The sequence below is a fragment of the Drosophila montana genome, unplaced genomic scaffold (assembly GCF_035044405.1).
Source record: "Drosophila montana isolate Dmon_TW-CO22-7 unplaced genomic scaffold, ASM3504440v1 contig_1505_1, whole genome shotgun sequence".
In the NCBI taxonomy this organism is placed as follows: domain Eukaryota; kingdom Metazoa; phylum Arthropoda; class Insecta; order Diptera; family Drosophilidae; genus Drosophila; species Drosophila montana.
Genome location: NW_026996452.1, coordinates 3778061 through 3803337, shown reverse-complemented (window position 1 = coordinate 3803337; position 25277 = coordinate 3778061). Strand labels below are relative to the sequence as shown.

The window sequence follows — 25277 nt, the reverse complement described above, 5'->3', positions numbered from 1 at the left end:
TTTTTATTACAACACAGTTGGCTTAGGTGTTATTACGGTGGGGTCCTCAGGCTTGATCGTGGACAAACGTCAAAGGCGGCTTTTTGAGTAAGGCTGCATCGTCACGTAGGTAGTCGGGGGACTCTGGGGCGTCTCCTATCTCGTGGTTGGAGGAGGTCCTTGAACGATCTTCTCTTGAGTCTCCTGACTACACACCTCCCAGCGAGGTCACTTGCTACCCGGCTGCAGTGTCGCTGCAAGCGTTCGTTGTACCGGTTGGCGACTGCTCCGACTTGGCTGTCTATGGCCTCCATTTTGAGGTCTCTGTGCAAGGTAGAATTTCTGACGTACCAGTCAGCACCCGTAATTCGGCGCAAGGCCAAGTTTTAGAGTGTCTGAATCCGTCTTCGATTTGTCCGAGATGCAATGCCCCAAACCTGAATACCGTATCCCCAAGTTGGTGCCACCACGACGTTGTAGACTGCCCGTTTGCAGCGAAGTGGCAATGGGCTGTTGGGGTTTAGTAGCCAGTTGGCCTTGGCCATCTTATAGCGGCACTGCTTAAGAACACCGTCGATGTGCGCCCGAAAACTAAGCCTCTTATCCAGTACAATTCCAAGATACTTGGCGCTTCTGCCAGGGTGAAGGGGGCTACCGTCTATCCAGACTGCTGGAGCCTTGCCACGCCTCAGTGTATGGTTGACCGCCTGGCACTTCGAGGCATTGAGCTTGATGCTCCATCTGCGTGTCCAGCTCTCAAGCAAGTGGATGTAGTGGGCTGAGTAAAATATGGCCACGTCATCGGCAAATGTGGCCATCAAGTATTTGCCTGGGGTGGCAAACTCGTGTAGTTCATCCGGAGTGGGGATGTCTGCCGTGTACAAGTTGTAGAGAAAGGGGCCCAGTACGCTGCCTTGGGGGACACCCGCCTTCATTTTGCGGGCAGGAGAGATTGCTGCTCGAACTTTGACTTCGAACTTTCGCTCCATTAGATAAGAGCGCAGAAGTAGAAAGAAGGGGGAAGGAGCGGGAAGACTCATCTTGATATTCAGGAGCAATCCATCAATCCAGACTCGGTCGAAGGCCTGCTTAACGTCTACAAAGACTCCATAGCAGTAGTCTTTGTCGTCGCGAGCCTTAAGAGATGAGACTTCCGCTGTTCATCTTCCGCTGCTACTGATTTTATTGCGCTATTTTCTGCACTTCACTTTTTTTGTTATGAACTCAGTTAGCAACAGTGAATTATTGTGAGCTTTACTTTTTCCGTCTGTTTATTTTAGTCTTAGCAACAACAACATTCAGCCCGGCCCTCCCCATTTCTCGTAAATGCAATTTGCTGCATAATCAAGTAAACTTGGCCCGTAAGCTGTTTATGAAAATTCTATAGAAAATAACAAAATTGTTGAAATCTTTAGACTGATGCGCCCTTAGTCGTTCTTATTTATAGCTCTTACTCTTATCATAGCATTTTTTATCTCATTAGACATTAGCCTGCATTATATGTGTATGTAATATGCCATCATTATAATCGCATTTCTTTTTGCATCTCGCTCTCTTGTCTTTTGCAGGTTAGTATCTTTTGATAAGCCCAATTCCACAGCAGCTCGTATGGGGTAAGCACTTGAAAACTTTTTAAATGGGTTACGGGACAATTATTTCGAAGCAAAAAAAAAAAAAGAAGAAAATAATACAAAATAATTAAGCCCTCAGCTGGATATATTTAAGCGCATTAGTGTTTACTTTCATATGCGCTCTCGCTCTAATCTCCAATGCCTTCTCACTCTTTTAAATGCTCATATGTTATGGTGAATAGAAACTGTTTCAACTGCTTCCAAAGGCTACCAAAGAAAACGAATATTAAAAACAAAAACCAACGCTGGCAACGTTTCGTAAACGTTACGTATTTAAGATTATTTTTCATTTAATTTTCATAATGCTCTGTGGCAAAAGTTGCGCCTGTGCCAAGAGTTTTCATTTTCCTTTGTGTTTTTCCTGCTTTCACCTTCTCAACAAAATGCATTTAAATTTATAAATTTATCAAATCAACAATAAAAACAAAACAAAATTTGCTATTTTTGTTTTCCTCTCGTTATCCCAAAAAAAAAACGAAATTTTGTTATATGAACTTTGACTGCTTTAAAAAAATACGTGCAGGCATAAACTTTGGCTTTTTAAATTTTATGCACTTAATGCGGAAAAGTAACGTAAAACTTCTGATACTTGAATTTAAGCTTTTGGATATTTTTCGCTTTTTTTTTTTTTTTTGGCAGCTCATGCGGTTTTATAATTGGCATATAAACGAGTTCGTGAGCTTCAAGGCACGAGTTGAAAGTAAAAAATGCACTGCTGAGTTTGGCTTGAGTTCAAGTAGTTAGTTGGATCGTTAGGGGCTTTTATTTTACTTATAGCCAATCATCAAAATGAGTTGCGAATAAAAACTAAAATATGAGAAATTATCTGTAAACAAATATGAAGGTATACTTAGCCTTAAGATTTACTTTTTCCGAACTTATTAATCTCAGCGACATCAGTTCACCCTCCAAATGTTATTTTTATCTTTATATCTAACTTTCCGTCTGTTAATTTCTGTCTATCTCAGAAAGTTTAGCATTCAGAAATAGCAAATATTTTCGGCAGATTCTGTGTAACAATTAAAGATACATTTTGTATAAAATTTAAAAATGCTTGCCCGCTTGAATTTCGATTTACAGGCAGCGCAAATTATTTTCAATTACTCGTATAAATATTTAATTGGTTTATCACAACAATTGAATAACTATTTGGCATCAGCAATCATACAATTACCTTAAACCATTAAGCGACAATAAAAATTGCTTTTAAAAAAAATACAATTTGCATACCACAAAAATAAAAGGAATAAATAAAAATATACTTTTGCTGAAATTGCTTAATTTTCGTCCTGATTGTGTGCGTTTATGTGTGTGTGTGTGGCATGTGTGTGTGTGTGGCATGTGTGTGCGTGTGCTGAAATTAAATACACACTCATGCGTCGCAATTTAAGTAAATAAATGCAAGCCAGTGAAAGAAAGAATAAAACTATGCGACAGAAATGCCAACAAATGGCAAAAATTGCGGTAGAGCATTTTTGGTCCCAAAGAGAATCCCAAGCAAAATCAACTGCGCCGAAACTGGGGAGCCTGTGGCACTGGCACTGAGGCCAACATGGACGCATGGACACATGGACGCATGGACACATGGACACATGGCATATGCAACTTGCAGTGTTTGCCATGTGGGTTGCTGGAGGTGGCTGTTCCTGGTGTTGGCGAGTGGTTACGATTTGATGGCTCTGGATGGCCAAAAGCGAATGTCATTGTTAAAAGTTGTTGGCTTGCATACGGCTTGAAGCTCGGCCGATTACAGGGATTGGGATCGCAAAAAATCATATTGCTTGTGCAATGAATTATAATGTAGAGCACTTCAATTTGTATTGTGGCATGTGTGTGTGTGTGTGTGTGTGTGCAGATTCTTTTCTCTTGCTTCCTTTATGCATTTGCATGAAACTCGTTTAAATCAAATGTGTGTATGTATGTGTCATGTGGCTGTGTCCCGTATTTGAGGAAGAGAGAACGAGTTGAACGATATTCTGTTTGAATTTTTATAGATATTTTGCCTGTTAGTTTAACTGAAATGGATTAAACAAGTCCAAAATTTAATTTGAACAACAAATTTTCAGTAATAAAGTTTATTATTACGTGTTTTTAGTTCAATTAGTTCATGTTCCGCGAAGCAGTATATTAGAAAATAGCTGTGAAAGAGATTTCAGGTGGTTTCTGCTGAGAAAAAAAACTTTTAGCTCTAAAAGTTATATTCGGATTCCACGTAGAGCTTTGAAATGTACTCCCAAACTAATATATCTGCCACATACAGTTAATAATTGCTCGTTTGCACTAGTTCCGAGAATTATTATTATGAAAATACCTATTGAAAAAGTTAAACATTGTTCATATGTGAATAATAGAAAATTATGATAGCACGAGTTTAATTTCAAGCTCATACGCTTGATGTTAATTAATTAATGGGGAGCAGATGTTTTTCGCTCAGTTGCACAAGTTCTAAGAACTTTAAACAAGAAAATACCTTTTGCAAAAATTCCAATTGTTTTATATGAGCAAAATATATTACTATAGTTTATTATATAAATTTATTATACTGTAATTTATTTCGCGCCTAATTATATTCTAAGAAAAACGTACCTTTGGACAAGTAATTTACTTTGATAAAAGAAATGGCTCAGATTTATTCGGCAAGCTGAACTACTTTTGGAATTGGCTCATATCTATAGCTTAAGCACAATTATAAAACAATCTGAACCTAATTAAAAGTCCTTAATTATAAATGCCTAAGTACCTTCAAAAAATTCTTGAGAAACTAATTTCGTTGCTCAACACAAATTGGAACCGTTTGCTCGTTTGCAACTCGCTCACAACCAATTGCCATAAATGAAAGCTGTCACGAAACATGCCACGTTGCACATGGCGTATGCGCATTTTATTTGCCTAACCTCATTAAAAGCACAATACACACACACACACACACAAAAATATAAAAGGGCGCTCATAAACTTAATTAAATAACGTAAACGCAAGGCGCAATGCAGTGCTGATTGGCCAAATAGCTAAGCAAAGGCTAAGCCTATGGCCTAACTTGAGGCGTTGCCAGATTGCCTTAAAGTCAACTTTTTAATGGGCAACATTTGAGGCCGGCAAGGCTAATTAAAATGCCAAACATGGAAGGGGGCGGGTAACGGAAACGGAAGCAGGTTCGGGAACGGGTAGCTTGATGTTGATTTCTCGAGTTGACTTTGTTAAGAGCTGAGTTTTTCAATCAACTTTTATGCACACACACACACACACACACGCACACGCACATGCTTGCTAATTTATTTAGCAATTGGCACGTAAAGGGTTGATTGTCTGCCAGTCAGCAGAAAAACCACTTGCATATTGGGCCCCTTAAGCATATAGTATGTATCGATTGTGCATAACTAGCACATGCTTAACGTACTCTGACCCCATCAAGCGCCCAAGCCCAACCCTCAAGCCGTTCAATACACCTCCCTTTTTGTTTCTAGTCACTTTGCTTCACACTTTACTTTAACGCCTCTCTGTTACGCTCTTGCATGTTTGCTTGTTTGTTTTGGACTGCTGCTGCTGCTGCTGCTGCGGGCTGCGGGTCACAGCTCATTAGGACTGGCCTAAACCGAAGCCAAACAAAAAAAAATAAATAAAATAAATAACAAAAATTCAAAGAGCCCGACAAATGTCAAGGGCTTAGACCTGCCTTCGGATTATTTAAATATAAATTAAAAATCACTCATACGCACCATTGCCACAGTTGGGAGCAGCAATAGCAGCAGCAGCAGCAGCAGCAGCAGCAGCAGCAGCAGCTGTGGTCTGCACTTGGCAACTGCGAGCGCTTTATATAAATAAATTCAGCTTGCAACATATGCTAAAGGAACTCTAGAGTTATATATATTCCTATATATGTATATAAATCAATTATAGCTATGAAGCCTGCCAAACCAAAACCAATTTTCTAACAATTTCCAAACAGCTTGAAACAATAAATTTTGTTGGCCGTGGTGCACACTCTACTCGGTGTGTGTGTCTTTGTGTGTGTTCACTGCATATATTGACTTTTAATTTGTCTGTCACAGCTAAAGGTAAATGTTGTCCACAGCAGCTGCCACAAGCTATTTTATGCTTGTTATTGGTCCATAGAGTATCCTTATTTTATTACGCTCGCTGGATAACAAACTAGTTGCCAGTTAGTCGTTGCTTTTCGCTCTCTTTAACCATTTTTCAACTCACATCGTGTCATTTTATTCATTGGCAATTGACTTGATTATTCAATTAGCTTCAAATACAAATTACTTGATGTGAATGGGCAATGGATTCTTATCAGCTGAATAACTCAACTTGGCTTAGATCTTTTGTAGCAGCTTTTAAAAATCTAGACTATTTTGAGGATCTCTATATTGCAACCGCTGCCTGTTTCGTATATAAATATTTAAAGCCCAAGCTCTTACCTTACCCATCCGTAAACTAACTATATTGCCACTAATAAACTTATTGGAAACGTCTTTCCTCGAATTCATTAGGACGCACAGACTTATTTACCCTGTCACTAGGATAATGCGAATTTAAAAGCTAGATTTCTAGGAAAATACGCTTCAATTTTGTAATCATGTTTCTGGGAAAGTTGCACGCTAAATTCGCAGCTCAATTTCTTGTGATTTCCTTAATTTCCGGTAAATTCGCCCCCTTTCCAACTTCTGGCGAATTGACCTTCGTATTTCCCACGGAACGTATTTCCCTTTGATTTTTTCATTTACGTCATTTGCATTGAACAAGCATTTTTCGTTGCTTCTGCCAAGCACGGAAAGAAGAAAACAGTTCAATAATTTGCAGCTTTGTGAGTACCTTTTGTCAAACGGACTATATCAAATCGGCATTCTAGTTTCTACAAGTCATTCTCTGCTTCAAACATTTGCCAATTGGCAAACAAAATCCACATAAATCAGATTAAAAGCCAAAGAAAACTGTTTTTCTTTCTTTCTTGTTTTTTTATTTTTATTTTGGAAATCGAACCTGCAAGCCCTGCAATCCCCTGGTGCTCTTTAAATTTGTTCCCTTGGCCGCTTTACATCGTCAGCGTCTGATTCTACCCTCTCTCTCTCCCTCTTTCTCTCTCTCTCTCTCTCTGTTTCTCTTGCCCGCTACTTGTCACTCTATACCTGCGCTGGCTCTGGCACAAACACGTAATCGAATAATCCAATTTGTTTGCGCAAAAACTGAAACTTTTTCGTCGTAGGGCTTCTCAATTGACGTCGTTCAGCTTCAGCTAGTTCTCCTCCCTCGACCTCCTCCTTTCCATGCCTGCCCCTCACCTTTGCCAAGCAATTATTTAAGTGTCTGCGTGAACCCCGCCGAGTCTTACATTTGATATTAGGCACAAACGATTGACTATTTTATTGAATTTATATATTCTATTTTTTTGTTTAACTGATGTAATTGCTGGCTTTTGGTTTGTTTATCAGTTAAAGTGTCCTGTAAATTCCTGACTAAACTCTTTCAAAGCTTGCATTTTCTACTCCATTTTGGCCTTATAATTAACAAATCGTCCTTTTCGAGCTATACCACACCACCTGCAGCGTCACCTTTCAACCGCTTCAATGGACATCCTGCTGTTGCATTGGCCAACAGTTGTCCACATTTTGCTGTTAGTTTTTGCCTATTTGCCAAGCGTGTTCACACATGCTACGCGCTGCCCACACACCATCAAACGCACACACACACATCGAGCTCATATACACACCTTTGCCAGCATTTTGTGTAACTTGTGTTGCAATGTGTTTCATTGGTTTTTATGCCCTGTACTTTTCGCAAGTGGGTAAATGTATACAATTATCTCTATGTAGAAAATAGTTTGCCCCTAATGACTGAAGGAAGTTGTAATTTTTAATTGTAATTACCTTAGGTAATGCGGAAAACGGTTATATGAAACCTTTTCGTTCACCACAAAATTGTCTTTGAAGAACTTGCAAAAAACACGCCTCCCCTATGGAAATGGGCGTTAGATATTTGGCGAATAATGTTTCGGGCTCAAACTAATATCCACGAATCTTTATGAATATACTTTTCCCATCAAACTGGTAAGAGGGTATTTTCTAGTCGAGCATTCTTAACACCCTTTTTTTTCTGTGTTTGCTGCATGTCAACAAACAAGCTGCAACGTTTACCACGTTTCTCCTCTCGGCTGTCCACATCGCTTTCTTTTTGTCGATGGCATTGACAGTTGTGCTCTTTGAGCTTGTTGCTGCTAGGCTCAAGGTAGCACTCAAAGGCTATTGAGAAATGTAATCCTTATGTTTATGATATACCAAGACAGAGGTTGATATGTGCACGGAGAGCTAGAGGTAGGGAGAACTAGCGTAAGTGCATCCAAAGCCGACAAAGCGCCAGCAAGTTGCATGCAACAAACTGAAATGTGGCAGCACAGTGCGTGCGCCGGAAGCCATTGCGGGTTAAGCACGCACCACCAGCAACCAGCAGGAAGCACCACTGACAGTCTAGGAAGGAACCCAGAGAAAGGGGGCGCGTGCGTGGCTGGCAACGGAAACGCGCGACGCGACACTTTATGACAGGTTGTGACTGCGCTGGTAAACCAAAAAAAAAAAAAAAAAAAGACTAGAAGAAGACACCAACTACTTGTGCGGCAAGAGTGGGAAAGGCAAGGGGAGGTCGTAGGGTTGGTTGGTTTCAGCCTGTCGGGAATTAGGAATGCATTGTCTGAGCACAGTTCAGTGCAGTTTTGTAGTTCATTTCTCAGTTTGCTCAGTGCACAGTTCTCTACAATTGCAAGTACCTAAATCCACTCTTTGGCTCGAGCGCGAGTTGGGTGCGGGGCGTGGGGCGCAGGGCGGGTGTGCAGCACACTTGAAGGGCTTCCGACTGAGGACTGTGTCTTTTTTCAGCCTGGCCCAAACCAACCCTTTGGCCCTCAACATCTTGGCCAACAAATTAGCGCATGCATTTTTTTGTTGTTGTTATCTGCGAGCACATTCAGTTTGGTTTGCGGCGTACAACCGGCAACAGTGACGGGTTTTTCCACGGGCTGCCACAATTTTGTTCTTGCCACTTGCCACTTGCCACTTGCCACTTGCAACATCTACAACAATACAGACTGCAATTTATGTCTTGGCAAAGTGAAAATTTTGTTGCCAAAACTTGCACACGCAAATTGAGTTTCTTTCACAACTAACTTTGTGGCTGTGCACGAGTGTGTGCGTGTGTATGTGCGTGTGTGTGTGTGTGCCAGTGTCAAAAGACCGCCTTGACTTGTCGTGACAATAGCAAACAGCTGACAAAACATGAACTACTTAGAATCCATGCTGTGGTAAGCAAATTTAAAAATAAAACTCTTCTTTTATCCACGGCTAACAACTAAATCCAATTACGTAACCTAATTGTGTACTATATGAAAACATTTGTTGAATTTGCTACCATTTATAGAATTATATTTTTTAAAATTAATTCTGAACAATTTACTAACCATAAATTAAAAAATTGACATAGGCATAATAGAAATCGCCTTTTCAAAGCTTTGGACAAATTTTGCATATACTAATTTTACAGCCCATATTTAAGTTAATTTAATTTGTTAATTAATTATTTATTTAAGCATAGCAAAAATATGCGCATTTTGAATTTGTAAAAAATATACCAAAGCAACAACATTTTATTTAAGCACTTAATTCTGGCAGCCGCACAAAAGTTATCCCATAAATAGAGCCCAAAAGCAGCGAGGCCTTGCTCCTCAGCCATTCCCTGTAACTGTCCAACTGCGTGCTTAGAGAAACTCCATTATGACAATTTTCAAGTTCCGAACTCAGCTTGGGGCTTGGGGATAGAAGCGCCTCAAGCGCATGCTAAAAAAATAAAGGAAAACTTTTGCGACTTTATGAAAAATAATTTATATGCAATTTGTTGCACGTTACGCTCACTGCCGCTGACCTCAAAAACTGTGCCACATTCTAATCTAAAAGCAGACGACAGCTTTTTGTTTTTATATATCTTTTTTATATACACAAAATATTTTCAACAAATATTTTACTTTGCTCAGGGGAGAAATTAGGAGAAAGCAGAGTCCTTCAGCTAAAGCCGCATTAAAATGTGTTGCCTACATTTCGGAGCTGACAACAACAAAATATTAAAGCAACCGATTTTTTTTTTTTGTTCGTTCGCTTTGGCAAATATTTGCGCACGTCATTTCTCATTGCCCACGTTTCTATTGGGTTTGCTCTCCAATTGCCAGGGCTCAAATGATGTGGAAGGAAATCACATTAATGGCAGCCGTGCGCCATTTTTTTTTTTTTTTTTTTTGGCAGACCCCAAAAAGTATTTACAACATTTTGGCCGCCGAGATATGTAGACACACATACACACGGACAGACGGGGCCAATTAAAACGTAATGCGTGGCAGTGCCAAGTCGTTAACTTGGCCAACGTGCAACGCCGCCATCTTTAATCTATGCGTCATGCGCCTACAAGTATGCAGCATGCAAAATGCATGCAGCAAAGTGTCGGTAAAACAAACAGGCGGTTAGTTGCGTCAGGCTTCTTTTAATACCCTAAACATATTAGAGCTAGGCAAAAATTGGACTTATTTCAGTTGTGTATAAGGCTAGCAAAAAATTTGATCTAACTCTCAGAATCTTTAAGAGCCAGAGCTAGCTATTTTGGTATAATAATAATAATCGAATAGCCTAAATTAAATTAATTTCAGACAAATATATGATGTACGCATTTTACAGTGTACATTCAAGTCGTCCTCGCTCATTTGAAGTCAACTTGTTAGCATTCGAGCATCCTAACCGCTTGCACACATTGCACTCTTTTGTCTTCTATCAAATATGTAACAGTATATATGAGTGTGTGTGTGTGTGTGTTTGTGTGTAATTTATGTAGGTCTCGCGCCAAAAAGCAGGCTACAAATTACACAGAATCTCATAATTTGCGGCTGCCTGACTCTGACGGCTACGCCAGTTGTCCGTTGCGCTCTGTCTCAGTGTATGTGTGGGTGTGTGTGTGTGTGTCTTTGTTGTACTTCAGTGACAGTTTCTGCCAGAAAATTTTAGACAATCGACCTTTAATTTTAGCTCAGATGCAAAAGTTGTACTTAAACACTTCGTTTTGTTACTGTGATAGTTGGCAAGCACTTTAACATGAAGTCGAATTAATTAGCGCCTCTTGTTAACTGAGCTCCTTGAAGTTCAGCAAGCAGTAGAAAACTAAGCAAAGCAGCTCAAATTTACAGTGCAGTTTGCACGTACTAGAGCAACGATTACAGTTTATAAATATTATTTAGCTTGAGGATAAATATGCATTTTTTTATAAACTTTGTTTCTATTAAAAAATTTCAATCTATATAAAGCAGGCACAGGAACGACTGGGTTTTGTTATTTTAGTAAACGAAATTCTGATGATTTGTTGACAGCAGAGTTAAGAAAACTTTAAGAAATGGAAAAGAAACGAAAATTAAATGAGTTGCAAAAAGAAAACGTATTGATAAATAAAGTCGATATGACCGAATTTCTGTTTTACATTGAAGTTAAAAATGCCACGATTTAAAGGTAAATCATAGTAGGTCAGGTTGAACAAGGGCTCAGGCTAGCGTGCACTGAAATTGCAATCACATTCTTCTAGAGCTATGTAAAATTGATTTAAAATTTATATTTAATATTTGAAAACATGCAAATCTGTGCAATTACTTAATTAACTGTGGCATGCTCGCTCTTAGGGTTTATCGGATATGTTTGGTAATATTTTTTTATATTCATACAAAAATGGTAGCGAAAACTACTTTGCCTGGCTTTTTGGCTTTTCACATTTTCACATGCTCGTTGCAAGTTGTGTGTGTGTTTTTTTTCTCTGCCTGTAACTGGCATGAAAAGCATTTTACACATGGCAGCATTTTTTAATTTTGCAGCGCAGCTTTTAGAAATACACGCGCATGCACACACACACACACACACACACACATGCACTCGCACACACAAATGCACTTACTAATTAGAAATAAAAATGCGCGCTACACATTTGCTCATTACGCTGTTTGTGTTGTTGTATTTATTGTTGTTGTGCTGGTTGCTGCTGGTTGCTTTGCTTTGCTTTTTTTTTTCACATTTTTAATGCCATTTCCCACACTGAATGGTGCTCCACTATAATGCTGCGCCCATATCGTACGGCGCCTTCGCCTGGGTCTCAAAATAATAAACCCCCATACGCTGTGCCAGCTGCTCCATTGATAACTCGCCCAAATCGCCGCCCATGTGCAGCCGTTGGCCCGTGGGCTGTGGACAGCGCTTGTAGCGCGTCAACTGCTGCCATTCAGTGGGCTGACAGCCCTTGGCCTCGAAGGCCATCGTCTCCAGGCTCTCCTTGAAGAGGGCAAAGGCACGCCAATGGCTGCACTCGTGCCAGAAGCAGCCCGGCTGCTGGCTGCCCCAGTTGGCATAGAAGTCCACATGGCCCAGTGGACGATCAAATCCATAGCTGCCCACGCTCGTGTGCAATACCTCCACATAGTCCGCATCGCTGCGACTCAGTCGCTCCTTCTCCTGGGCATAGCGAAAGAAAGGCAAAGCTGGGTCCAGGGCGCGTATCACACGCACGCGGCCCGTCTGCAAATGTTTTGAGGCCAGGCCAGCCACATGGGCGCCCATGCTGAAGCCAATCAACTGCAGATCCTCAAACCGCATGCCCGCCTCCACGTGCAGAAAGTCCAGAAACTTGGCCAGCACCTGACCCACAGGCTTCACCCTATAGCTGGCCGTTATATAGTCGGCAATGGCGCCACGGCCCCAGTCCACGGTGAAAATATTGTAGTTGCCGTCGCCGAGGGTCATGTAGGCGGGCACCAAATAGCTGTACACATTGGCATGTGCATTGCCCAGCCAGCCGTGTATTATGATGCTGTGAGTAGGAAGAAGCAGAGAGAAGTTGATATACATTATATATAATTCAATTTGCATTTAATGGGAGAATTTTGTACTTTAAGAAACCGAATCTAAATAATGAAATTCATGTTAGAAAAGAATATTCCAATAGATAACGGATTCAATTATGGTTAATAATTGTTGAATATAACGCGTAGAATATGATATATCTGAAATATATTTTGCAGTTGAAGAAAATGGTTAGCTGATTGATGGCCATATAGAAATACATCGAAACCTCATATTTATAGAGAAAAGAAAGAGATATATAAAGAGAAATATCTGATGAATCTTTATGGGTGCTACAAAGTGTAAAAGTTCTTAAGGAATGTCTATTTGTCTATGAGCATTTTAATATATAGCTGTAGCTAGAAGAGGTGGTACGTGACCACCGCTCCATGGGGAGTACTTGCGAATTCAAAGCAATTTAGCACTTAAAAGCGCTGAGCAAAATTGTGCAACAAACATTTCCTGCTGAATCATTCATAACTCACCGCGTGGGTTGGAATGGATTGAAGCGCGATTGTCGCAGGGAGGCGGCATCATAGAGGCGCACCGTTTGCGTGGTGGTCATCTCCATGGAAGTATCCTTACCGTCATCGTCGTTATTCGCATTCAGGCCAAATGCGGCGCTCAGCGTGTTGCCAACGACCTGCTGCAACAGTCGATTGCCGCTCGATGGCGGCGGCGGTTTATTTGTGCCACGCCCATTGCTCGAGTGCAGCTGAAAGTATGTCTGCCGTTCGGCATTGTACAGTAAATTGTAGTCCTGTAATCGCAATAGTTGCTCGTCGCCAACGTTGCCCGCATTGTTGCTGTTGTTGCCAGAATTATGCCTTTCCGATATTGGCAGCGAGTCGGGGCTCATTAGGCCCCCGCTGTCACTGCCGATGTCCTGATTTGATGTCCTTTCCATTTGTGTATCAGGCCTGTCCTTGTTCTGGTCATTTCCATGGGGCTGCAGTTGTTTCGCCTCGTCCTCGTCCTCATCTTCTTCTTCTTCTGTTGTTGCCCTCATCATGGCACTTTCCACTTCATTTGTCACTTTAACTTGCACTGCGGGTATTTGCCGCACCTCCTCCTGCAGCCCGAGCTCATCCTCACCCACCAACACCCGCAATTGATTGTTGTCTGCATCGACCTGCTGTGCACTGTAATCAGCATACGAGTAGTTGAAATCCTCAATCCTCCTATCGTATACATTCCTAATTCTGCCCATAGATTTTGCCCCGTGCAGCTTGGCTGCAGTGTGCCACAAACAAACTGGCAAAATGAAAGAGTGCATTAGACGAAACTGGAGCAATTTTCATAGACGCACAGAGACTACATCTGCATCTCCTGATCCAAGATAATCACCTGACTGACAAATAAACAACAATCCAAGCAGCTGCATTTTGAGTATTTTTTGCGAACTTGTTGAAATACCTTTTGCGCACTTCACATACTCAATTATTTTAGTCACTTTTTTTTTAGCGCTTAAGCACCTTAAGACCAGCTAACTGCACGCCCGAACTCGCATCTACAACTGACTGAAAACATTTTTTTCTGAGCTCTCAGTCATAATTTACTGGAAGAATTTTTATTTGTGCTCTTTGCCAAACAAAAACAAAAATAAAACATTATTAATATGCAGCATTTCACACTTTTTACTTTAGTTGCAGGCATCTTTTTCATTCGTTTTTATACCCTAACAGAGGGTTACATAGTTTTGTGAACAAAGATGACATAGCTTCGGTCTCTCATATTTATGTTTATATATTTAATTATATATATCAAGGATTACTTCTTTTGTTGCAATATTTTGTTAGCGATGTTTTTTCCTGACTTGGAAAGTTCAAGATCTTTACATTTGTGCAAAATTTAACTAACTTCACATTGTTAATTGATTAATTAATCAACTTTTTAAGATATCTTGACCACTCAGCAATTGCTCGCACACCAGCAAAGTCCAAAGTCCACATCTACAAGATTTCTGCCAGGGTATTCGAGCTTCGGCTTTACAAAAGTCAAACGTACTCTCTTATTGCGCCCAACAAGCGCTTATTATTGATGACTTCTCCCGAAAAAAGAAATAAATAAATAAAACAAAATACCGTTCACTCTCACCCGCCTCATTAGCTGTTAATCTGTTGAGTCAACAAAAGTTCAGTCTCCACATGCAATGTGCCACTGACCAAGTTTGGTTTTTGGCCTCCAGTACTTAGCACATTTTGGACATATATAGTTTTGGGATAGGTCAACGTACGAACTGTCTGCTAACCAGCTGTCAAAGCTTTCTAGTTGGTTTGCATTGGAAGTAAATAATGTATTGAAAAACTAATCCATTAATACATTTTTAACTAACTTTTAGCCGAAAAGAACATTAATTGTCAAATATCTATTTGAATTAGCCTCACTTATGAACTGAAAGTATTATCTGGCAATTTTCGAGCTCGGAAAATTTATATTGTTGCATTTTCACAACACAAAAATCATTTCAAGAATTTGGAAAAAGAAAATAAAACAAAATTGAAGAATAGACAATAAAAATTAATTACAAATGATATATAAAAATTAAAACAACATTTTTGATTTATGTTTAATTATTTTGTTCTGTTTGAATATGTCTCACATTGTGGTGTTATATGTTTTTATGTATGTACATATTGCTTAAAAATATATATATATTCTTTTTAGTATTACATGTCAAAACACGAACTTGTCATAAAAAATATCAAAGCCTCATGCAGCAATCTCTTGTCATTTGGCCATATACTTGTTTAACAAACCATTTTGAGGTTTATGTATAAAATGTATTCTAATCAATCTTAATAAATTCTTTGATTATGTTACAGGTAAGTTCACACACAACATGTCGGCATGCGATGGCAAAAAAAGGAAAGGAAAAGTAAAAAACAAAAAAAAGAAGAAACAATATTAAAAGCTGAACCGGTCGCCATTTTAACGACGTGCATTTCCTGCGGCTGAATTGCGAAGGGCGGAAAAGCAGCTTAAACGCGATGCCAACGAAGGTAACGAAGGAAAACAATGTGCATTTTTACAATCGGTGGATCGCATAACAATAAAAAGTAAAAAAAAAACGTGACGAAAACAAAAAGAAAACGTGTAAAAGCGAATGTGCGCGCCCCACCACCCACCATCAACCTCCTTGAAAGGTAACAAAGCATATGAAGTAACCGAAAATCGCGTGAAGACACCCTACGGTATCTACCCATTTTCTTCTTCTTTATCCTGTGTCGGGAACGATGAGTTTTCTCAAGTGCACACTTGACAATTTTGCTGCATAGATAACAAAATTTATTGAATATGTTGCGGAATATTCTTTTAACAGGGGCAACATTTTAATTTTTGAAGAGCGCATTCTCCCAACCACCACCAACCACCCCCCCCCCCCCCCCCCCTTCTTTCTATATAAGAGTCGATTGCTGATGGCTCAGCACAATGAGATAGGCTGCAAGTTCAATGTACAATGTTTTTTTTAGGTATTCGAGTTAGAGATGAGCGCGTGAAATTTATTTCTTTGTTTTTCCAATAAGATTTCATTCGTTTCATTATAACAGAGAATATATTTATTTTATAGGGCATATATAATATCATTTAAGGCCAGATATATATATGATGGCTTTTAAAGAATCTTCACTGAAGCTCCAATAATTCATAACTCTGACAAAATTCTTAATTTCAAGATTATGTTAATATTGCTTAGATATTTGCTTAGTTTTGCTTACATATGTTATTGAAAATCATGTGTTTGTATTAAGATTGGCATTCAGTTAGCATTAATTAATATATATAATATATGTAGACATATATATTATAGTTATGGACTTATATTTTATACCCGAATGAACTCAACGACCATAGGAGCATGTAGGCAATATTTACATCTCCCACTTCCACGAAAATTGATCTTAATTTTTGGTATATGCACTTTGGAAAATGCCATCTTTATAGTAGACAAATTTCACGAAGATAAAACGCTGTACATCGAAGTTATTTGGGAAGATTATCTTCAATAACTGGTGCTAAGATAAGAAGAAGCACACTCGTCGTGTCACGCGGCTAGCTCTAATACGATGATTGCTGGTGTATCTGTTGCTGTTGCAGCATGCACTGTTGCCAGCAGCAATTGTTATTGTTTCTGTTGCTGTTGTAATGCTGCAACACTCAGACAGGATTTGCGGCAAACAATACGCGCTCGCCATAATCGATTAAAAAGCGGCTGAAAAGGAACAACAACAGGCAACGGCAAAAGGAGACTGAGTGCCGGAGGGCTCAAAACTCTAGCTGAAACGGGGAGCTGGGGTTTAGCGCTCGCTTTGTTTGCTTTTTGCTTATGCTTTGTATGGCTGCAAGCTCAAAAATGTCACTCGAGTGACTTTTATTACATTGCGCCTCATGTCATCACACCCCTCACACACACACCCCTCACACACACACACACACGCCCCACCAAGTCAATGAGTTTGCTTGGGCCTAACCTCACACACTGCTGGACTATTTGCCCGCAAAATACTTGAGCCGATGCTTGGTGTCAGCATTTACCAGACAAGTGCCTCCGCATAGCACTGCGAGAGCAGGATGAGGGGCCGGGTTTCGGGTTTCGGGTCTTCCACTATGCGACTGAAGCATTTCTCGAGCACCACTTCACTTTTGCATCCTGCGACTTTGAGCAGGATGCGTTTATGCTCGCACTGCGTCAACTTGCCTTGGCGCTTAGCTGACTCAGCTATTGCCTGCTCTTTGTTTGGTCTAGTGGAAAATATGTAAACAATAAGCCCCATACAAGAATTGGGCAGCATCAGTTGGGCCAAATCTGTGACAGAATTTGTTTACACATATTATTTACCCGGTTTTAGTCATTAAATTGGCTGCTATTGAGTCGAATTCTGTTTTTCAAAGGATTTTACGACAAGAGCATGTGAAAGCATTTGTTTTTTTTTAGGCATGAAAAACTATCAATACTTTGTGTTGACTAACCATGTCCGAGATGGTATCGCATGCTTTAAAGCATCCTTTCATGTCATATTTCCAATTAAAAATTGAAAACGCTTCGGAATTTTATATACATTTGCTTGGTATTAACGAAACTTGCAGCTTTAAAAGTTTACTATATTATTTGCATGTCTCTTTTGTTTAGGTCTACAAGTTGGAAATGAGCTCATTTCCCGAGGTGTTCCAAGTTGAGAATAATTATAATTTCTGGAAGTCCAATGTTTGCATTCAACACATGAAATGTAGTGTTTTATTTTTCAAAAACAATAATAATCTACTTTACTGGGTTTCAAACGCGTACTAAACGTACCTTCACTTATGTTTTCAAGTACTTTTGTGTACTCATTTTTAATTTTAGACTCGCTTTTAATTTTTACATGACTGTAAACCTCTTGCACTGCTTTATAGCATGTAAACTGCTTGACGACTGTACATTTACCCAAGCTAAACTCCCTTTATAGCATAGCCTTTAACAGACAGGACTCGAAACGTCAAGCAGTTGCTGCAAGCTTTGCAGAAAGCTTTATAGCTATAATAAGCACATCATACATTTTCAAAAAACTTGAGCTTAAAGCTCTCTGAAGCGAAAGCGAGCTTTTGTATCCTGCTGTGGCCATTTGTTATTTGTCACATTTTCCGAAGCATTTGCATTTGTGTCGCTCGACTGACCCACTTCAAATTCGCCAAAGTGGTCAAATTATATTTTTGACAGCTTTGGAAAGGCACACAAAAACTTTTCGTTTGCACAAAACAACCCTTTTGAATAATTGTGGCTCGTTAGTTGCTGCCTCGGGCCGTATTAAATTCAATTACATGTCGTCAGGATTTGACTCGTGGCAGCAAAATCCACTCAAAGGAGTAAAAGTTTACTATGAATTTTTTGGCAAAAGCCAATGTTGCCCAGCCAACTACTTATAAATAAATAATGATTAAGCTAAGTGCCAGGATTCAAGGGTTAGTTAACTAGTGTATCCTTTTGCCAGGCAAGTCCTTTAGCGTCTGCTATCATGTGTGTGTGTGTGCCTGTGTGTGTTTCTTCCTGTCTGCTTAGCCCCCACAGGCTTAGCGCAAAGCACATCCTGCTGCTGTTTTGCATGCCAATGAGCTCCTGCTGCCGCTTCCGCCGGCTAAATGTCCTTGCTGCTGTAAACACACTCACACACACACACACGCACAGCTCATTTACTTTTGTAATTTGAGCCACTTTGGTGCCACGCCCACGTCGCACACACACTCCCACACATACAGCTTTTGTCACACCTTTTAATTAAGGAAATTACTTGCAGCTGGAGAGAATCCTGCCTGATGCTTACTCAGCCATATTTGTTGGATAAGTGTCTCTCCACTGTGGCAAGCAGCTGTCATTTGTTTCATTTTGGACTCGAAACTCTCAGTTGCGAGCGGTTGCAGTCTTTGTCCAACACGTCAGCACCCTGACCCCTGACCCCTGACCCCTGCCAACCGCTGCTGCCGCTGCTTCTGTTGTCCTTTTTTATGCTCTGTCAAGCACCTAATAAGCTGGCAAAACCACTGACAATTTGCGTCAGAGCACGGGCACGCCTGCACTTGATGTTTCCATCTTTTTAAACGCGCAGCACTCACACACACACATACACGCACACACGCACGCACACCAACCAGCGTTTACGTCATGTCTGCCATTCTATTCCATCATCTGTGTCATATGTGCATTAGCATTCGCGTTACCATGTGTCTGTGTGTGTGTGTGTCTGTGTGTGTGTGTCGCTGTGTGTGTGCGCACACAGACACCGGCTACAATGTTGCCTGTTTTTTAGGTCAACTTTATTTCCTCACGTTTTCTTTGCGTTTATTTTTTTTTATCAACGTCTTCGATCCCAACCACTTGAATTGTTGTCATTGCAATTAATCAGAAACTGTTTAAGGGAAGCCGCAAAAATAAGGTCAATTGGTTAAACTGTTCAATTTGATATGCACCATTTTATTCAGTTTAGATATATATGAGTGTTCGATTTTATAAGAACATAGTTTATATAGAGTCTTAAAGTTATACATTGCACAGATATATAATTATATAGCTATTTAAAGAATGTTTCTTACATAATTATGCAAAGATATAGCTTGATGGATAGCCGCTGGAAAAGTTGGAGATGTATAGTATGGTATATTCAGATTTGGTAATAGGGGAAAAAAGATACTCACAAAAGTTGTAAATCATATAATTGCACAGTAATAAAGTGAATGAAATTCAAGAGAAGTTGCCGATATAGTATACAATTTTCATATACATATATGAATGAAATCTATATATGTTATATATATTACATCTATAGAGATAGCTGATAGATTTGTTTAAGGAACGTAAGGCCAAAGTTCATGAAAACTATCAAAAATGAATATATTTTCGAGCTCTTAAGACTAGATATGTTTATTATCATCTAGCTTAAAAGCTTTAATGCGTTCAAATTCGAGGACAAACAGAATCATAATCAACTGCAATTTTTAATCGGATAAATCAAATGTATTTATATTTGGAAGTATCTATATAAAATATTTGATAGTATTCTTCCCAAAATAAGGAAAATTTGAGTATTGAACATATAACAATATTTATCATGAATTGTATGTATACTGATATAGTCATAGACACTTTCATAGCTTACTGATATTCTAACTTCGATTGAGGCCTATGAAAGAGATTTGGTTGGCTTTCAGTTTAAAGCTTGATTGCTCTATATATATATATATATATATATATATATTTGTACACATATAAACTTGTTTAGAACTGAATGTACAGGATTCTTGGCTTAATGCACATATCACATTGCAATTTCTGATTAGATTCTTATTCAGCTTTTGTTGCTGGTGCTTATCTTGCTATACAAAGGCCACAAAGGCCACATATAATAAAAACCACTTTGCCGTAATGCATATTAAATTGCAATCGGACCACAGAAACCAAACTCTAACAACAAATTCAACTGAGACATGCAAATGCTACACACGCACACACAGACCACATCACAATGCGACCCACGCACAAACGCACAGCCCGGTGGGTGGGTTGCTTGCTTGTTGAAGCAATTAGTCTACCTGAAGCACAGTTGAGCGTTGTCAATTTGATAAGCACAGCAAACGCTTAAGCAATTTCAAAGTATTTAGAAACGGCACACACACAACACACACACACACACAACACATCCTGAAGCCTCGACTGATTCGCCCTTCCACATCCTGCACCACCCCCACACACAAAATATCAACTTCATCATCATCAGCTCGTTGCGACTGCATGTTGAGCGTGTGGCAAATTGTATAGGGGAAGCAACCCTTAAGCTGATGCTGCAGCCTCTGCATTAAAACTCAGTTTCAGCTGGCCGTGCGGCACATCTCAGTTCATCTTTGTTGTTGCCCAAAAAATCTCTTTGTCATTTTGTGCTCTTGGAAAATGCCTTTATTCCACATATATATTTTTTTTTTGGGCTCTATGCGCCTTGCCCTCACGCCCTTAATGCGCTGCGTCGCATATACCACGATTTTAGGGGTTGCTTTTTTCTTACATTTCATATTCTTGTTTTTTTGTTGTTTTTTTTTTGGGTACTGCAGTCGCAGCAGCCCAGCAGGACCAAGGACCAGCAGCCGGACACACATCGCATACCCGGCATTTTTGCCTGGCAACATTTTGGCAATTGAAACACAACCCAACTCCGCCCCCTGCTGGTGGGTGTGGTCGCGCCCAAAACTGTTAAGCTTCATTTTGCGTTATTTTTGTTTTAAATTTAAAATATTATATATACGCATTTTGTGTTTTTGGCATCGATTTGAAAGCTGTTTATAAATGTTTTAATATTTGTATTCGAAATTTGGTGACTTGTTTCAATTACCAAAACGTTTCGCCAAGCGTTTGTCTATACTTTAGCACGCTCTCTCTCGCTGTCTTTCTCTCTCTCGCTCTTTCTCTCAGTCTCGCTCTTTCTCTCACTCTCGCTCTCTCGAATTGTAGCGCTTGCTCTCTGTTGCTATCCCTGTCTCTGTGTGTGTGTGTGTGTTTCTCAGGCCTAGCTGCTGATTTGCAGCATCCTGCTTATCCTTTAGGCTTGCTATCAAATACACACACATACATGTATACCCACACACACACACACACATACACATTGGCTCGCTTTGCGTGTGCGTGTCGAGTTGCTGCCGTCGCTTTTAGCTTTGAATTAAAAATGGAAAATTGATTTTTCCGGTCTTTCCGCATACACACATACACACACACAAACACACACACACACATGCATGCATAATTTATGCGCTCGTGTAGTATGTGTGTGTTTTGAATTTCTCTGAGGTGAGTTGAGTGAGGAGTTGCTTTATGTCCCCTTGCCCGAACTTGTCGAACTCTGATTTGTGGCTTTTCTGGTTGCTAACGACGCTCAACAATGTTAATGCCCCGGCTCAGCAGTACCAATTGCTTAACGTACAATACTGCTGTGACAGGACAATATCACTGGCAAGCGCCACGATCGACGATATATCCCAATCAGACACACATATATGCCGCCTGCATATAAGTACCATATATATATATATATCAGATATATTATGCAGTTAAAATTGCGCCTATTCTTCTTTTAACACTAGTTCACAGCTATCCAAGGGCTTGGCGAGTTTTTTTAATTTCCTTTGCCATATATATATGTATATGTATATATTATTTTTGGTATTTGGCATTTAACATATATTGGACAGGCAGAAACAACGGTCCGTCATCGAGCCGGGCGAGAAATTGCACGTACGAAAACCCAAAGTTGACTGAAAGGCAGCCAAAGGAAGCGGCCGACGCCGACGTTGCTGTCGTCACCACGCACCAACATTTTTCGAGGGTTGCGCGCGCATTCCAATTGCGAAAAACTCTCCCCCAACAGAGCTAACGTTATTGTTGTAATCGTTGTTGTTGTTGTTGTTGATGACGACAGGGGTAGTTTGAGTCGCCAGCCAGGCCAGGCTAAGCTTACGCGGGCTCTCTCTCTCTCGCTCTCTCTCCCTTTCTCTTTTTACTTGTGAATTTGTGCATAGCCGATTTTCTCGCTGTGTATCTTATGTGCTGGGGGTTGGTTTTCCAGTTTTATGGTAACGTTTTGTCATTTCCAGGCCGCATATAACATCCCACCCCACCTCACACACACACACGCACACACACACGTACACACACACATCCCGGCCGCCCTCAAACAAAAGCCCTCTCTTTTTGTACTACATGATATATAGACATTTTCCAAGCGACTTCGTTGTTGTCGTTGTTGTTTCACTTGAATTTATGCGTTGTTGTTCGACGTGCACTTTGCAAGCGCTGCAAGTGCCAGCCAGCCAGCCAGCAACCCCCGCTCCAGCCTCAACCCTCCCCTTCCTTCCGCTCGAATCCAGCATAAAAATCAAATGTATAAACAATAAAGTTGTTCCATATGCTGCCTAAAGTTGAGAGTGCTGCTGCTACCCCCGCTGCACCCTTAAGCAGACTTCATATTGCTGGAAATTTTACTCAATGAAAATGTGCAGCCACCCCCACAGCCAACCAACCCCCCTCTGCTCCCTCTGCCTAGCTCTGCAGTTCCCTTCCTTGCAGTTTTGTATCTACATAAATTTTAGCGCCGCATTTTTGCCTGTTTAAATGCGCATTGTGGCCAACGATTGCGCTTCGGTATGGCGATTATGATTGGAAATGTGAGCAGGAGAGGGGGGAGGGGCACTAATAGGAGGCATTGAAAGCGGCCTGGGGAGAGGCGTGGGCAGGTGAGAGAGAGGCGCTCACGTGCGGCAGCAGATGCCAGCAATTTGTTTGCAGGCATTTCAAGTATGCAGAGGTTGTGGTTATTGTTGTTGTTGTTGTTGTTGTTGGGCGCCAGCTTTGTTGTCATTTAAAATGCAGTTGCAATTTGTCGGCCTGAACTGATGGCAGGCCATGTGGGCGTGTAATGTGTCAGGATAATCGGTATTCAGATTTGAGCTGTCAGCAAACGGAATAAAGCTGATCGAACTAGTTGATGCTATGGATTGACGCTTTAGGGACGATAGAATTATGATTTTAGGAGTTTATTTGAAAAAAATTTATATATACCAAACAGAGTTAAGACGCATTTGACTCGAAAGGATATATTAGATTTAGAATAAAAAAACACAAAAAAGATCTTATCCGTAGTATTGACTGATTAAAATATATGGGTTCATTGTGTAGGATTCATATTTTATTTAATTTTATAATGAGAACTTATTAATCATTTTACCAACAAAAATCGGAGTATTGTAAAGAAAAGCGAGAAGTTAGTTGTTGAAAAAAATCTTAAATGATAGTTTTATATAGTTTATTTTATAAAGTTATACATATTTATAAATATTTTAAGAGAGTTTTTGAATCCATATAATATTTAATATTAAATATTCAAAATATAATATATAATAATATATAGTATATCATTAATATAAAATACTATATAATATATAATAATATATACTTAGCTGCAGTCTTGATTCAAAAACATTCTTAAAATATTTTGTAAATATTTTTAACTATATTTGATTAATAAATTAGGATTTGATTGCTAAACAATTTAATTTTCATTTGACTCAATAACTGATGCCATTTTTAATCGCAATATTACACAAAATTCTTACCTCATCTTAATTGGTATTTCTTTCAATAAATTGCAGAGTAAAGTTCATAATTTATGTTTAAATGCAACACAATCTGTGCCAAGTTTTGGCCATAATCAAACAATGGCTGATAGACAATCAGCCAACCCACTGGCCAAGTCGTGCGACTTTTGTCTCTCTCTCTCTCTGTCTCTCTCTCTCTCTCTCTCTATATATTATATATATATATATATATATTGCTCTCTTTCTCTATCTCCCTCTCTCTCTCGAAGTGTTTCTGTTACTGCTTTTTACCATAAATACATTATTGCAAAATACTTTTAATGAAGCTGTTGCACGTTATTTTTCTTTTTTGTTCTGTACGGTTTCACAGACACATTGTTCATATAAAATAAATAAATAACCGAACTGAACAGAATGTACGATAATATAACGCATACGCAGCGTGGTGCGCCCGCAGGCAACAAATTGTCATTTCCATTTCCTGATGATTGTTGTTCTTGCTGCTGCTGCTGCTGCTGTTGCTGTTGCTGCTGTTTTTGTTGCTTGTTTGTTTGCCGGCAAAATGGAAATATGTTTTCCGCCTAACTGAATTTCCCTGTGCCTTTCGTGCGAATTTTCAATGCAGTTTCAAAACGGCGCTTCGCTTGCCATCTCTTCTGCGCCCTATTGAACTATATGATTTATGTGCGCTAGGATTTTAATGCGGCTCAGCGTGTTGTTTATTTGCCGCAATTAAAATGTTTATTTAGGTGTGTTTCCTGGGCGGTGTTGGGGGGGGGGGGAGGTCTGTTTGAGTGTGGGGTTCTTGCAGCACTTGTAAGTGCGCCTAATCGAATTCGAATTTTTGTCGCCGCCCGTTGCTGATGTCATCAGACTGGAAACAAATCCATTTGTAGTGCCCGCCTAGGGCCACCTGATATGCTGCGGCGTCGTCCCGACTGCGCTCCGCCTCACCCGCCCAATGCCTGCGTCCCATTCATTAATATTTTAATACCAAACACATTTTCTGGGTCAGTAGCAGAGCGGCCATAGAAGTGCGCGTCGCCTAACGCCTACCGTCTGCCAATGGGCGCGCGACACGCCCATTGTCAAAAAAAATCCCCCGAGTTCAATAACCGCCGACCACCGACAGGACATACACACAGGACTTTGCCAAAAT

General features: G+C 40.0%; 2 protein-coding genes and 1 long non-coding RNA gene across 9 annotated transcripts in view; 2 read left to right on the top strand and 1 right to left on the bottom strand.

Annotated features, from left to right (window-relative positions):
* The window catches only part of msi (musashi), a 147063-nt gene that overhangs the window by 111480 nt on the left and 10306 nt on the right, over positions 1–25277 (top strand). For 2 of the 7 annotated variants that reach the window (XM_064692884.1, XM_064692891.1), the window contains exon 4: positions 1548–1592. The exons of 4 other annotated variants lie outside the window; for them this stretch is intronic. In XM_064692884.1, the coding sequence (XP_064548954.1) occupies positions 1548–1592 (45 nt within the window). Of the gene's footprint in view, positions 1–1547; positions 1593–8860; positions 8902–25277 lie in introns of those variants that run through there. One more of the 7 variants, XM_064692932.1, reaches the window with a different exon arrangement.
* On the top strand, positions 11221–15447 carry LOC135435797 (uncharacterized). Its single transcript, XR_010437437.1, has 2 exons — positions 11221–11323; positions 15337–15447. It is a non-coding gene; the product is annotated as an uncharacterized LOC135435797 (long non-coding RNA).
* On the bottom strand, positions 11611–14013 carry LOC135435762 (endothelial lipase). Its single transcript, XM_064692957.1, has 3 exons — positions 13859–14013; positions 12997–13765; positions 11611–12479 (listed from the first exon to the last, which is right to left on the bottom strand). The coding sequence occupies exons 1-3, from the start codon at positions 13893–13895 to the stop codon at positions 11726–11728; spliced, it is 1560 nt and encodes a 519-aa protein (XP_064549027.1). The 5' UTR covers positions 13896–14013; the 3' UTR covers positions 11611–11725.

What these genes read in the sequence shown, in the direction of transcription:
- LOC135435762 (XM_064692957.1), bottom strand. Translation starts at nt 13,895, where the DNA reads ATGCAGCTGCTTGGATTGTTGTTTATTTGTCAGTCAG. An exon ending in GTTGTTTATTTGTCAGTCAG is followed by an intron (nt 13,766 to 13,858) that starts GTGATTATCTTG and finishes TCATTTTGCCAG; the next exon opens with TTTGTTTGTGGCACACTGCA. An exon ending in AATCCATTCCAACCCACGCG is followed by an intron (nt 12,480 to 12,996) that starts GTGAGTTATGAA and finishes TCCTACTCACAG; the next exon opens with CATCATAATACACGGCTGGC.